Source organism: Lepisma saccharinum (genome assembly GCF_977018435.1).
Source record: "Lepisma saccharinum chromosome 12 unlocalized genomic scaffold, izLepSacc3.1 SUPER_12_unloc_1, whole genome shotgun sequence".
Classification (NCBI taxonomy): domain Eukaryota; kingdom Metazoa; phylum Arthropoda; class Insecta; order Zygentoma; family Lepismatidae; genus Lepisma; species Lepisma saccharinum.
Genome location: NW_028142891.1, coordinates 15,860,040 through 15,875,471, shown reverse-complemented (window position 1 = coordinate 15,875,471; position 15,432 = coordinate 15,860,040). Strand labels below are relative to the sequence as shown.

The 15,432-nt window shown below is 39.1% G+C and overlaps 1 protein-coding gene across 1 annotated transcript; it reads right to left on the bottom strand.

The window, feature by feature from the left end:
* Positions 1-7,414: 7,414 nt before the first annotated feature.
* Positions 7,415-9,952, bottom strand: LOC145982189 (sodium-dependent proline transporter-like). The gene is made up of 2 exons (XM_083115755.1): positions 9,887-9,952; positions 7,415-9,544 (listed from the first exon to the last, which is right to left on the bottom strand). Exons 1-2 carry the CDS (start codon positions 9,950-9,952, stop codon positions 7,415-7,417), a joined length of 2,196 nt encoding a protein of 731 aa, XP_082971881.1.
* Positions 9,953-15,432: the final 5,480 nt, after the last annotated feature.

Here is a 15,432-nt window from a genome sequence, read left to right as displayed (position 1 = left end):
ATCAGACAAAGCATCAATATAAAGAAGAACTCTGGAAGTTTTACTCCCATGACACATTATAAAGATTCAACATGGGAACTACGTGTAACGTGGAAAAGCTCTAAATGATAATCAAGTACTTGCTATGCACGAGAAAGCAAGTCGTTGTCAGCAGTTTCGAGGGCACTTTCAGATTAAATTTTTTGAGGAGCTTCGAGCGATACGTATCCGATACTACCCACATTGCACCCAGACAACAATGAATATTTTGGACCATCCGTATATTCAAAAGCCTGGCATGACCGTGCTGTGCTGCTAAGCATTTCTAAAAGTAGATAAATTACGTGAAATATTCTGTGACATCTTTTGACACTTGTAACTTGGCAAATCTTTCGGAAGGGTGAAACACGTGCATTACTACCGAAAAGAATGTGGAAATGTCTTTACACCATTGCGATTGAATCAGTTCTCGATAGCTCCAACCTTCTACTGGTCATTAGCCATTTTGCAACACTGGCGATCCTGGTGGAGCATCGGCTAAGCAGAATAAGCCCGCTAAGTGGAAATAATACTTCCAGAGTTTTTTTTTTATCTTGTATTGATGCCTTGTCTGATTTTCTATCATAAATAGTAACGTCATAATAACTGTAAAGTTGCACTATTGATTTTAAATTTCCCTGTATATTACTATATCATAATGAAACTAAATTAAGTGGATGGAAACATCACACACAAGATCCCAGTTGTATTATAAAAAGTAATAGGTTTGAAACAATATGCTATGTAAAAGTCATTAAACTAATGTTTTTATTAATAATTCCAAATTCTGCATAATTTTCCCTTCAATTTCACATATAATAAAAATAAAATATCCTTGTTTGTCCACTTTCACATGGAATGACTGTAAAATGGCATTTCAGTGTTAAAATTGAGAATATAATCCTTTCTTTGATTTACACAAAATAAACATTTCATTTCTGATAGCACATTTATGTAGTAATCGGAGTGTTAAATTTAGTCTTGTGCAAAGGGGTCCCATTTTTACATCTGAAATATTTTTCAGCATAATTAACTAATTTTTCCGTGATTGTCTACACCTCACAAGATAATTCATACTTCAGAAAGTATTGTGTCAGTAAATAAACTCTAAATTTTATATGACAGTAGAAAACATCTTGCGTCACGTGCCGGGAACGTATTTGTTAAAAAAACACAAAATAGCACAATAAAAAAAAGAACACTAGCAGTTCTTCCGAGCTTTCAATTCCATCTCGGAATCATCATCAGGGCACTAGTGCTAGCGGAGCTTCAACCACGTCCCTTCCGTCGCCCCTTGACCAGCCCTGATGATGATTCCAAGATGAAATCGAAAGCTCGGAAGAACTGCTAAAGTGTTTTCTTATCTAAATTTCATGTTTAAGAGTTTATTTCGCATTATACAGTTCATCACATCATTTTGTGACAAAATATTGCAGGAAAACTTACCTCGCACCTTTCAGAAACATGAAATTGAGCATTACAGCTGAGCCAATACCGATGTCAATGTGTTGGTTTATTTTTACCGATACCAGCCGATACTTTTCCAGAATTTTTGTACAGTAAAACCTCGTTAATCCAGACCCCGATAAGTCGGACTTTGCTTAATCCGGACAGGAAAAAAAAACAGAATGCAAGGTTTTAAATGTGGCTAGAAGTCAACAAGAGAACTTCCCAAAGAAAAGGCAGTCAACCACTGATGAAATTCTGTTTCACGCAGACTTTGTACTGTACTGTATAGTGTATTTAGGCCTATGCCCTTTAAATACACCATAATAAGCGTGTTTTGTTGCTATAAACGGAGTTTTAATGCACTTTCTACTGTTCTTGTAGGTTATTTCATTTTATCTGGACTTTCATTAAACCAGTCAACTTATCCCCTCCCCCATTAGTCCAGATTAACAAGGTTTTACTGTATTTCACGTTCTCAAAACTACTATGTGGCATTTTGCCAAGAGTCTAATTGTCCAGACTGCAACAATTGCAGATAAGGTGACATTGTTGTGTGATTGATTGAAATGATAATTTTGGGTGCATCATCACTTAGGCTACTTTGCACCCAACATTATATGGGGTCCAACCCCTTACCACAACTATAATAAAACAAGTTTCTGAGGATTCAAATATTCTTACCTAGGTTAAGAGCTGAGGCTGTAAGCAGGTACTCACCACATATAAAGACAAAACACAGGGCAACACGCACACAGCCGTACGAAGATTATACTGGTCGTAGGTCCAGATGCCAGAGCCTCGTCAGTCTGCAAAATGGAGTCCAGGGTGTACTACGTAGAAGTGAGGTTTAGAATTGTGTGTACTATGTGGAAGGTCACCCCTTACACCCCGGTGACATTGTTGCCAAAAAAGGAAATTTTGTAAAATCTGAAGTTTCTTCTTATTTCACGTTTTGTGCAAAGAAACTGAATTTTGTGATAACCATACCATGATGTAATTCTTGGATATTTTGGAAATGCAGAATGTGCCTCGAACCTTAAAAGAGTTACTCCACACATGAACTAAGCTGAAAATAACTAATCTTAAACTATAATTTTATAGTTAATAATGTTACTTTCTTTGTCTGAAATAGCCAACCTCCGTGGCGTAGTACAGGTTCGAATCCCAGTCTGGGCCTGGGTCTTCTTTGTGGGTGTTCCTTTATCAGTTTCATCGTATCATCATTCATCATCATCTTTGCAAATAGCCGAAAGTGGCAGAAAAGTGAAGTAAAATAAACCAAATGAATCTATAAGATATTGGTAGGTGCATAACTGGCCTCATAGAAGCTCTGTGTAGCCCCAACCTATTAACCCATAGGTGTGTGCAGACCCTCTCATTAAAGGGTTGGGGGCAAGCCTTGGTAAAAGTTCAGTCGGAGAAAGAAAAAGAAAAGCCTCATTCCATCTCACTGTTTTATTGCATTGATGGATAATGTGTGTCCAGACCCACCAAAACTCATTATTAAAAGAATTCCAACTTCCGTGACACAAACATTCCCTGTTCCCCCTCCCACTTTATTTTCCTTCTCTGTGGTTCAAAATAATTTATTTCACTTCCATGTGTGACCAATTTTGACAAATGAAGACCACAGAAAAAGAATATGCTTTGTCCATTTTCTTGATTTTACAGGACAGCACGTTATTTCTTTGTTAGCTCTTTCCCTGTATACGCAACCAAAACCTCTTTGCAATGGATGGAAAAAGCATGTTCTATTCTTGTAAAATTCCTAGAGTGTAAATCAAAAACCCTGAGACCTTCTGTAAACAAACGGTCTCACCGATTCGATGTATCACTCCGCGTCAGCTGATTCATGACGGCAATCATCTGCTGTTACACTCATAGTTCGCCGCACCTATTCATTTTATATAAGAGCCTCTGCATGTGAGACCCGCTCTCAAAACATCAGACGAATATGCAGCCGCATACATTGTTACTCCCGGTCATTCTCTCTTTCATAACCCTTAAAACTGCAGACACTGACACACCACTGCACTGGGATACCAACTTAACCACTTCATTTACTGGTTTCTCAGGATACCACTGACAGAACGTTACATAAATATTGAGTAGTATCTGTTTCTCACCCCTTTTCAAAGGCTGACCTTGCTGGTGTTTTGAAAACAAGCTCGGAGAACACGGAGACTTTCCCACACGCATAGAACACGACATGTTATTTTTCTAAGGATAAATCAGGCAATATTACTAAGTTGCACTACTTCCTTGCTGTTCACATGATTATTTTTAGAAAATAACCAATGTTATAAAATATCATTATGTACACGAATCTCTAAGCTCATTGAAAGTTAAAATGCATATTACTACAAAATGTTCACACTTATCTTTCCTTGCCATGTCACCAAGTTATTTTACGAAGTGCACTATATTTGGTGGAACAAAAATCGTTATTAGGATGCTTGTCAAAGTTTCCAACCGCAAGAAATTTACAAACTTTTTGTCTTGTTTTGATCATCATCATCAATATATTTATTGGATTTACAGCAATGCATATGGCTGTTTATGCCCATTATATATTTTATTTACATAAGATACAATTTACATAAAATCTACAAACAAATTTCAAATACACTCCTATCTTTATCAAACCTTAGAAATATACATTACCATGTTATATCATTTTGTCTAAAAAAATGCAAGTAAAATATATTCAATTCACATGCAAGAAAGAAGCCAAATTTATGAGAAATGATTACTGGTGCAAAGAGTTAACCATAAAGGTGAAGCAATAAGTAAAAAAAGGAAGAGCATTGGGTTTAAAGTGAGACGTCATTTGCGACAGTGTATCCCATACTACAAATTGGCCATTGTTTTACCTTACGTAGTGAATCCTGTAACAACGCTGGATTTTCGTGTGGATTATTTTACTTCTATGAGTTTGCAATGCTTTCTGCATGCAGGTGGTTTTGTTTACAGAAAGTCTCATTGTGATTTGAACCTTAGTTACAAAGTCCCTTCACAGAGCTATTTGACAGCACCTTTACCTCAAGCACCGAAGTGACTCGAAAGTGAGCAAGACCACACAGATCAGAACACTTTGGACTGTGCAGGTAACAGTGTCACCAGACATTTTGCTTTGTTTAGAGCTTTGAAAAATCACCATGGACTTGGAGGAAGGGAAATCGACAGAGAGTACATTCCAAACACGTTCCTCATTGAATATTTTTGTGACCAAACAAAGCAAATGCCTCTCTGTGAAATAAAGATCCTGTAAAACCTTTTAAAATATATAAAAACCTGAAAAAGTCTTGATTTAGGCGCATAATCCTAAAATAGGTTCTAACAAGCAAAATAGTTTTTTAGGCACTATAAAACTTCATCAGTTGTTGCGTTTTCCAACGAAACGCTTGCTTATTAACTTATTATTTCTTACATACTCGTAAAGGAAAACAAATAGGTTTAAAACCTAAAATACGACGTCTAATCATCACACATAAAATATTAATCAGGAACTTTACTTTTCGTCAGCTGGATCTAACGTATTTTTTTTATATTATTCATTATTCGAAAAATATTCAATTCTTTATCTATTTGACATTAATTCACATTTTTTTGTACAAAATTTGGCGATCTTAAGTACACGCAAGCTATAATATCTATATTATTATTATTATACCATCTTTTTACCTACTCATGTAATAATACAGTATTAATAAATTTACATACTTTAATATCTAATGTAATTATAACCTAATTATTTTAATTTAAACATTATTATTATTATTGTTCTCTATTATTATTATTGAGACCCTTAGTTCGGATCACCCCATGAAATTTCTAGATACGTGCTTGTTCTTCCCTAGTTCTGTGGTGTGGAACTACTAGCTGAGACTGTTCTGCACCTACAATCAAATCAGTCAAAGGGGGAGCAAGGGACGAAGTGGTGTTTTAAGTCCATTTTATGTACAACTAGCTGATTATCCCATGTTGCCCGGGTATTTATTTATCCCAATCTTCTATTAGACAGGAAAATAATGAATTCTAACTATTGGCCAAAATGAACTTGGAGTTGAACGGCATTGGGAGTGTCACTATTCATCTTAGCGACCCCGAATACTATGGATTCCATACTAATATCGGTCGTTTTACGTCCCCCTTTCCCACCCCGACCCCTAGCAGTGCCTGAGGTGTCCTGGAAGTGGAGTTGAACGGCATTGGGAGTGTCTCTATTCATCTTAGCGACCACGAATACTATGGATTCCACACTAATATCGATCGTTTTACATGTCACCCCTTACCACCCCCCCCCCCTAGTGGTGCCAGGGGGGTCTTGGAGTTGAACGGCATTGTGAGCGTCACTATTCATCTTAGCGACCCCGAAAACTATAGATTACACACTAATATAGGTCGATTTTTATTATTTTTACATGTCACCCTCTTCATACCCCCACCCCTAGGGCTGCTGGGGTGTGTTGGAGTTGAACGGCATTGCCAGTGTCACTATTCATCTTAGCGACCACGAAAACTATGGATCCCGCACTAATATCGGTCGTTTTCGATTATTTTTGATTGTCACCCCTTCCCACCCACACCCCTAGGGGTGCCACGGGTGTCTTACACCCACAGTACTTCTTTCGAGATTGCAAGTGATAGATGTTCCAAGTTTGGTTGAAATCGCTCCAAGCGTTCGAGAGTTATGCTGGAACAAACACACACACACATCCATTTTTATATATTAAATAAGGCTAATCGGAACTGGACCTACAGTTTTAAGTGGGATCTGAACAACTCTTTGGCCATCGAACCAGGGACCCCTTGATTACAAGGCGAAGAAGCTACAATTACGCCATCGTGGAGTCCCCGTAAATAGAACAAAATTAGTATTTACTTTGGAAGACATCAAACCTAATTTCCTTACCACTACAGAACCAACCCAACGCATGCCGCACTGAAAGCAAAAGCACAGCAAATTACAGAAATGATCTGAAACGGATGTCGACCCATCATAACCCAGTTCAATTGTTGCCTCTTTAAACAGCCTTCAAAAGTAACTTGTCGAAAGTTTCATCTGTATTTGATTTGGGAAAACTTCAATTCAATTCTACCTAACTTTCCAGAAGTATGTCGACCTTGGTGGCGGAGAGGTTCGTTGTGAGTATTCCTTAATCAATTTCATTGTATCACCACTCATTCTCGTTATGTTACGATTAGCGAGAAGTGGAAGAAAAACGAAGTTGATGAACTAAAATCAAATCTCTACACACATACATGAAGCCCCACCCGAAATCCTACAAATACATAATTTAAACACTGCATAGTGGTAATTAATTTTACTTCGGTTAAACATCTTGTATAATAAGTTGTAATGTACTGACAAATTCATTCTCAGGGATTCTACCCCCCACACACACACACTTTTTTTCTCTTTAGATGTCGGTGCTGCCCTCCCCGAAATAAAATTCTGGCTACGGGCTTGGGGCCGTTAGTAATATTTTGCAGGAGGGCCCAACATTTGTAGATCCTACACTGTTTATATATAGTAATAATTTCAAATTAAAATTCAAATAAGCTGACATGTAATACGGAAGAGATGAGAAATTCTATTTTTAGAATAGCACACACGGATTTGCTGTTTTTATTTCTTCAGAATTTTATGGTTATTTGAAAGATATAGTATTTTTAAAAACCGGTTTTAGAAACGTTTTTCTGGAACAGACAAAACTACGAACAGAGAAAGATGCTTCCACGGCACATATTGAATTACCATTTCTTTTGTTAGGAGCGTCTACAGGTAAACCTTAATATGGATTACAATGTGAAGTTTGAATATCTTCATGTTAAATTTGCATGGAAAATTACTTTTTACTCACACAAGTTCATTTCGTATTTGTATTTTTAAAATTTTGAATACATTCTAAGAAATTATATATGTACACTACATGAAAGGAAATTATACAGTCGCTACTCCACTTTCAACGTCAACATCACGTGAACGCCGTGAGGATAACGATAATACACGATCCGCAAAGCTGTTGGTGGGCGAATACAGTCTGCAGAAGTCGAGCCAGCGATTCGCATCCGCTTCATTGTCTGGTTCGAAGTGAGTAGATGCACGGACTAGATTTCGTAACTTTTCTACCATCTTTCCTTCCGTGGTTAATACCTTCAATATAACGTACCCTGGTATCAAAATTGCTGGTAGGAACGTTATGATCCACCCTGCTATTACAGTCCAAAGGGGGAACGGTTCTGTCCCGTACGAAATCCTTTCGTTGTAGATCACGAAGGCACAAACGACAGCGAGCAGTGTTACGGGAGTCAGGAAAATCCAACACAACCACCACAATACATTAATAGTCTTTGCACCGTAAACAAAATCAAGAAGTTTTGCGTAGTTTTTCATGCCGAATATGAATACAAAAGCAAGCACTTCCATGAGGCAAATAATGACTATGGTTAGCGTTGCGTGGTTATCGAGAAGTTTCATCCAATAGATACCATTCTCTCGAAGGCACAGTGCCGAGCCTACGAGCAGTAAGAATGTCGTCACTGTGATGCGAAAGTTTCTTTCCTTCTTCAGTGCAGGGTGTAAGTCTAACAAACTCCACTGCAAGGCGTCCAGCTGTATTACTATCCAAGAGAGCGTAATAAAGCCAAGAGAGAGGAAAAGGATCACGTTCCATAACTGTGGAAAGGGGAAGGTGGCTATCATTGCAGGATATATGGAGAACATAGCTGCTGGTCCGTCCTTTGCCAAAGAGAACATGGGAATACCTGTCTGCGCCTGCAAATATCCCAAACCACAAAATAGGATGAGTCCAAACAGGATGCTGACCACTGTGCTTAGAGCAGGAACGCAGAACACTTCCCACGAACAGTCCTTGTTCACGTAGTTGAACCGTGCTCGATGAACCGCCATCCCTAGTCCTGCACCGACGGTGAACAGTGCTTGCACTGCAGCGTCCACCCATGTTTTGATGCTAAGAAATTCGTTCATGTCAGGCACCAAGTACGCTATAAGCCCGTTCGTTGCTCCAGGGAGAGTGACTGCACGGAGTATCATCACTACCATGGCTACGTATCCAAGCGGCATAAGAAAATAGAAACTTATTCGAATTCTTTTCCAGCCGATGGAGCAACAAGCGATGATCAGAGCGTACAACAAGAGATGGAACGTCAACAGCTCCCACACGAGTCCTCCAGGCTGATCGATACTGGCTGATGTTCTGAGGGCGAATTTGTTGAGGTACTGTTCCGACGGACTCTGCAGAGCCACCGATAAGCTTGCCAAGCCGCTATTTCTCACCTCGGTACAGTTTCCATCATTCCAAGAGTACTGGCACGCACTCCAGTCGATAAGTTGGCTCACGGGATAGACCATGAAGAAAAGACAATAACTCCCGATGACGCTTGCGTACGCACACAGGAAAACATTGAGGACCACTGTTGCGTATCCAGCTCCATGCATTATGGGAGCCGCACCGAATATTTTGATGCATCCGCTGCTGGTGAACTGCCCAACAACTGTCTCCAAGTGGAACATGGGTATTCCGCAAAGAAGGATCATAAGCAGATACGGGACGAGGAAGGCTCCCCCTCGATGAATGTAGCACATGTAGGGGAATCTGAAGACGCCTCCGATGCCGATACATGGGATAAGGTAGTAGAAGAACATCTCCATTCGTTTCAAGTACTTCTTGGCCTCGACGGGATGTGCGTCGGGTTCCATCAACTTGATGCTTCTGGTCTCCCGTCGGACTCGAAGCTCGGAGATTATTGACCGTGAGTCATCGCTGATGGAGTACTCCTCGACGACGTCTGCAAACGTCACCACTCTGGGAGGAACGTCTACTTCATCTTCGTCATCTTCAACATAGAGACTCGGGATTCTCTCTCGGCATCTCTTGAGGGGAATCAATTTCGGTTTGCATTTTCTCAGTGGTCTTTCAGAAGGTTCGGCCTCAATTGCTTCGGAAGATTCTGTCTCAATTGCTCCAGAAGGTTCGGTCTCAATTGCTCCAGAAGGTTCGGTCTCAATTGAATCAGAAGGTTCGGCCTCAATTGCTTCGGAAGATTCGGTCTCAATTGCTCCAGAAGATTCGGTCTCAATTGCTCCAGAAGGTTCGGTCTCAATTGATTCAGAAGGTTCGGTCTCAATTGATTCAGAAGGCTCCGTCTCAATTGATTCAGAAGGTTCGGTCTCAATTGCTCCAGAAGGTTCGGTCTCAATTGCTCCAGAAGGTTCGGTCTCAATTGCTTCGGAAGATTCGTTCTCAATTGCTCCAGAAGGTTCGGTCTCAATTGCTTCGGAAGATTCGGTCTCAATTGCTCCAGAAGGTTCGGTTTCAATTGCTTCAGAAGGTTCGGTCTCAATTGCTTCAGAAGGTTCGGTCTCAATTGCTGGCCCAGCTTCATCACTTACGCTTCTATCCATCTCGCTCTCTTCGATATTTGGCAGAGGTTGCTCATCACTTGACGTGTTATCCATAACTTCACTGCCTTTTCTCTCTTTCGATCGTGAATATCTATTCTTTTTTTATTCTTTTTCTTGCTAATCGCAAAATATGCGTATAGTGCTATTTAATTTTTTCGCTGCACTAATTCCATGGAAACTCTTTACCAATTTTTAAAACATCAACAATCAATAATATCCATGGCATTGCTCCTTCCCTGTGCAAGATAATTGGGATGTCTTCCAATGTTTCGAAGTGTTAATGTCGGGAAAGTTTAAAGTTTTCTCAATCGGTGACAGTGGCTTTAAGAGAATTTAGTCTTTTTCGTTTACAGGAAGTTTCTTCCAGTTCCAAACCCTAAATCCGAAATAAGTTACACACATATATACACTCACACAAATGTCTTAACAATGTTATTTCTGATTGACGTGTATATATTAGTTCGGTTTACCTATAAATGGTCAGATATAAATCTGCTTAATACGTTTGAAGAAGTTGCATAATCAAGTTAATTTTGTGTAAAGTCATTTCTGACATCATCTCGTAATCAAGGGGTTCCGGCAAAGGAACATTGCAGTGTTTCGTGCACCATTTTGAACTGCAGATCCAGTCCCGATTAGCCTACCTGGCCACAAGGTGTACTTAACAGAAAACTGGTCCCAGGTTCTAATCCCCACCTGGGTATGGATGTTGTTTGAGAGTGTCCCTTCATCAATTTCACCATATCATCAGGTAACATGCATAGGAGGTAAAAATGACGTGATCAACACGTAAGGCTTGTAAGTCCACCTTACAAGTTGAAATTATTGAAGAAAACGTATTTCATTCCCGTATTTATCGCTTGAACACACATAGCAATATCAGACTTCAAGTAGAACTTTTAATGAAACAATTGAGGACTTGTTTTGATTCGAGTTGTTTCTCTGTAAGGCTTCTTCAGAGGACTTACGTGCAGGTGAATGGAAGAAATGATTTGGACTCGCCCATGGCGGGTGTGTTTGCTTACTTAGTACCTTCTCAACCAATGACAGGGCGCCCCGATTCTCACGCACTGTAAGGCGCATTACGAGTGGGTGCTATCTGGCGAGATTTCTGTCCCCGCTGCGTCTGTCTGCCACGGTCGGAAGAGAACCAAGAAAATCGACTCCGTGTTGTTTCAACAATGCTTGACAGGAGGTGTAGCTAACAAAACGGGTGTCATTTTAAATGTGTAAACTAACTATTAAGTTCACAAAGAGATGGTTTAATGTTGGACATTACCTTCATTAGAAGCAGCGAAGTTAAAGATAAAAGAGGAATGTCTGGCAAACCTAGATCCGGCAGCACCCGCAAAGTTAGGCGCGTGCATCCCAGTTGCCCGTAATGTTAAAAGCATACGCGTAATACTTAGCGTTATGATTTACAGATTTGTTTTGCCTTTTCCTTTGACTAAGTTGCTTGATGTGCTTTTCAAAATGTGCGCAAATATCGTAACCATGATAATGAGTAATATTCTCGAATGCATTTGCATTTGCAAATTGTATCCTACTCATTTCCCACAAATGGCTTTTTAGTGAAAGAAAAAGAATAATAAGAATAAAAATATGACATGGCCTTTCCAGAAGAGTCTGTGTCCTTAACTAAGCTGTATGCGAAATTTGTCAATTGCTACCAGTTGAACGTTGAGCTACAGGTAATTTATTCTGAAGCCGAATATCGAGTAAAGAGTGTGTTTGAACTTCATGAGTACTTGCGTACTACCCATTTGAATGAAACTGTTAAACAAGTGTACAAACTAACAGAATTGTTCCTCGCTGTTCCTGCCTCAAGCTCGTCGGTGAAAAGGTCGTTTTCTGCACTGAAGAGGATTCACACATTTCAACGCAGCACACAGACTCAGGCAAGGAAATCTGACTTGGGACTGATATCCATTGAAAAGGAGCTGCCAAAGATATTGACCAGGAACTCCCGATTCTACGACGACGTGGTTGAGGTGTTCAGACTAAAGGATCGTCAGATCGAGTTACAGTATAAATGAGAATTTTCATTAAGTAATACATACATATGCTATTATTGTTAACATAGAGTGTGTGCATTTTGTGTTTGAAATTGAGTATGCCCATGCATGACTTACATTCAAATAGATTCTATTTAGTTAAAATATCTTTGGGTTTTCTTTATCCAATATTCAGATCAGGTTTATCTAAGGAAGCCTTACACCTTTCATAGAATCACGCTACGCCACTGGTGTTCAACCACTAGTATCATAACCGTAACAGCATAGGCGTCGACTCCATGGGGCTTGGGGGGGCTCGAGCCCACCCAATGTTAACGATGTGGGGGCAGACCCCCCAAATAATTTTGCTTAAGAGGATCTAATGTATTATTTTGCTTCTCTTGTAAAGTTTACTTTGAATTGTGCCACATGAACTTAACTTTAAATACACATTTGAAATGTTCTAGACCATCAACTTTGGGGGGAAGGGGGCTGAGACCGCTAAACCACCAACTTTGGAGGGGCTATGACCAGAGACAGCAAAACACACAACTTATTACTATATAGTAAGTATATAATTATGAGTATTGTTAACATTTTTACTAAAAGGAGTTTCAAAAGACGATGTGCATGAACTAGGGGAGTGGATGGGACGTTCGGGCTACAAATGGCTCTCACGTGATATTCAGAACGAGATCGTTGATATATGTCCATATACAGTACATATCCCATAGTGAACCATCATTAGTTGAATTCTCTGTCAGAAAAATAATGATCCTTTATTGTTATACGTACTTGTGTGGTAAATTTATATTTCATTATTTTTTTTTGTACATACCAATAATTCTTTTGCTTTACTTTTATATAATGTAATCTTTTATTAGGGAGATCTGTTTTGCGCTCCCTGGTAGCAGGTATTAAAAGTCTGGAATATTTTGCTATTATGGTTGACGAAACTTGTGACATATCCATCCGTGAAAAATTGACATTCTGCATTCAAACTGTGAATGAAAATTTTGATATTTTTGAGGAATTCATAGGCTTTTACGAGATTCCGAACACTGAGGCCAAAACTTATAAAAGGGTGGGAGTGAGTCATTCATTAATTTATTTCAGTGATCAGAGCCCCCCCAATAATTTTGACAAGCCGGCGCCCCTGCGTAACAGTGTACAGTTAGTTGGTAATTATGGTAATTTTTGTAATTATTATAATTACTACGCTGAAAGTTTGCTCAATGATAAAATGTATGTGTGACACACGTCCATTTTTTTATTATTGATGGTAATTTATGTAATTATTATAATTAATATATAATTGCACATATTTAAATAACAAAGGAAGCGGTGATTCAATGCCAGAATGGATTCTTGAATTTTAGTGAAAGAAAAATGGGTGGACCTCTGAAAATATTCAATACTTCATGTTGTCATGTTCTCTTTCTTCGGTGTTAAAATTCAACATCTCAGTAGCTTTGTTTTGTCTGCGAAGTTTACATGAGTGTTTCCATGTTCAGACATAATTTATGTACTAGCATATTGTAACACATCCCCTATAACACATCCATAGAACCTTCTATCTTTCAACGACGGTTTTGATTTATAACTCTTGACTGGGGCGTTTTCGGACTGGGCTTCGTTATCTCGTGTTGATGCTTTTGTCTCCCTCCCCATCATCCATGAACTTTTGTTACAGGTTATGGAAACACCCTGTATCTCATACTTCAGATGCAGAAATTGAACTCAAATTTACTTCAAGTAAACAAAGGTTATTCTAATTAAAATTCATGGCTCTTAAAACTATCACTATGCACATGCTTGCAAACTGAGTGTAGCTACTTATACAAGTCTAACATGAATGATTCTTCGGATTTCAAAACACTGTATTTTCAAAAGTATTACAAATACAATAATGATTTATACATGAAAAGAACTGGAAACTCACCAAGTTTTTGTGACACACTACAAGCAGGAGCGATTCCTCCATGTAGGCAATGAGGAACTTCCTAGAGTTCATTTATATTTATTTCCAGTTCTCTACTTTTGTAAGAATTTAAGGAGCGTTATAAAATTTTGAGCCCAATGTAGGTTCCCTACTCAACTGTCAAGAGCCAATCTGCTATCACTCGCTCGCCCCAGATCTGTTACCCAAAGACAAACTTCTTTGCCGCTCAGCGGCGGACGAAGCTTTCTCGCCACACTGCACCCAGATGGGTGAGGGGCAGTGCAAGCAAGGGAGAGGGGTTGCCCAGTTATACGTACCGAGAGGAAGCTCCAGTAGTTTCCTCAATCTTTGATTCCAAACCTAGCACAATAGTTTTAAACCTTGCAAAATTTGAACTTCCTTGGCACCTAGCACACTGTGTTTGGTAAAATCCAGCATCGTCTCAAAAAACGGGCGTCCCTGGGAAACGGAGAAATTGAATTCTAATGAAGTGAGGAAATATTTATTTTTAAAAAATCAGATCTTGTTTGTACTTCTCCAGCGGACTTGTTTCAAACAAAGGAAGTAAACCGACCAAGGAACAAGCTTTTACAGGCCTTTGTCCATCCTCTTTTTTCATCTTTTCTTTATCATCCTCGATTTAACAAGTAAGGAACACTTTATAAAAGGAAATCGGTAGAAAGTTGGGAGTCACAAATAAACAGACGGCGTTACCAGTCGTCGAGTTTTCTTCAACTTTTTTCAAGCACTATACTGAACCCATTTCATTCAATGGTTGAAATTGCTAATTAATAATGCAGTTCACAACTCCAAAATAGCTGCATAAATTGAACTTAAGACTACAACAGTCATCAGAAAATGATAATGATAATAATAATTGTGTAATAATAATAATAATAATAATAATATACCCTAGCATAAGTTTATCGCATTTAGCGTAATTTAAGTGTTGAAATAGCACTTTTTCTATCAGGAAGTTGGTATTGACAAAGCTGTCCTCAATCCACATACGACAACAGACAGGGAAGGCCTCCAGCTAACATTATAAATGCAATGGCTAGTACAAGGCACGTACAAGCGATACATGTGACTGTGTAGTTGAAAACATTTTCGAAAACTTTTCTCGGTCTGTTTACCAAAACTTCCTACACCCAAAAAAATCCACGAGTCGCCACTGACTGCAAGTGTTCTGTGTGTTCCCCAAAACTCTGCCTCATCTCTCTCCACCGTTTCCTGAGACATTCTTGCTCGCTCCTTGCTTTTCTGTTTACACACAGAGCCAGCGTCTTTAAACTGCTGGTACCACCGCAGAATGCTCTGGTGACCTGGTGGTTCTTTTCTGTATCCTCTTCAGAATGCACGCTGCACTGCAGTAACAGGTGAACACCTCAGATATTCCAAACTCTTTTCTGCATTGTTGCCATATTTTGTAACGGCACTGTGCTCGTGCTGCCACCTGGTGTATGGCACATGAAAACTTGGTGAGTTTCTGGTTCTTTTCGTATATCAGTCATTACATTATTGCATATGTAATACTTAGGAAAATATACAGTGTTTTGAAATTCGATGATATTCATTTGTACTAGCCCTGTATTGGC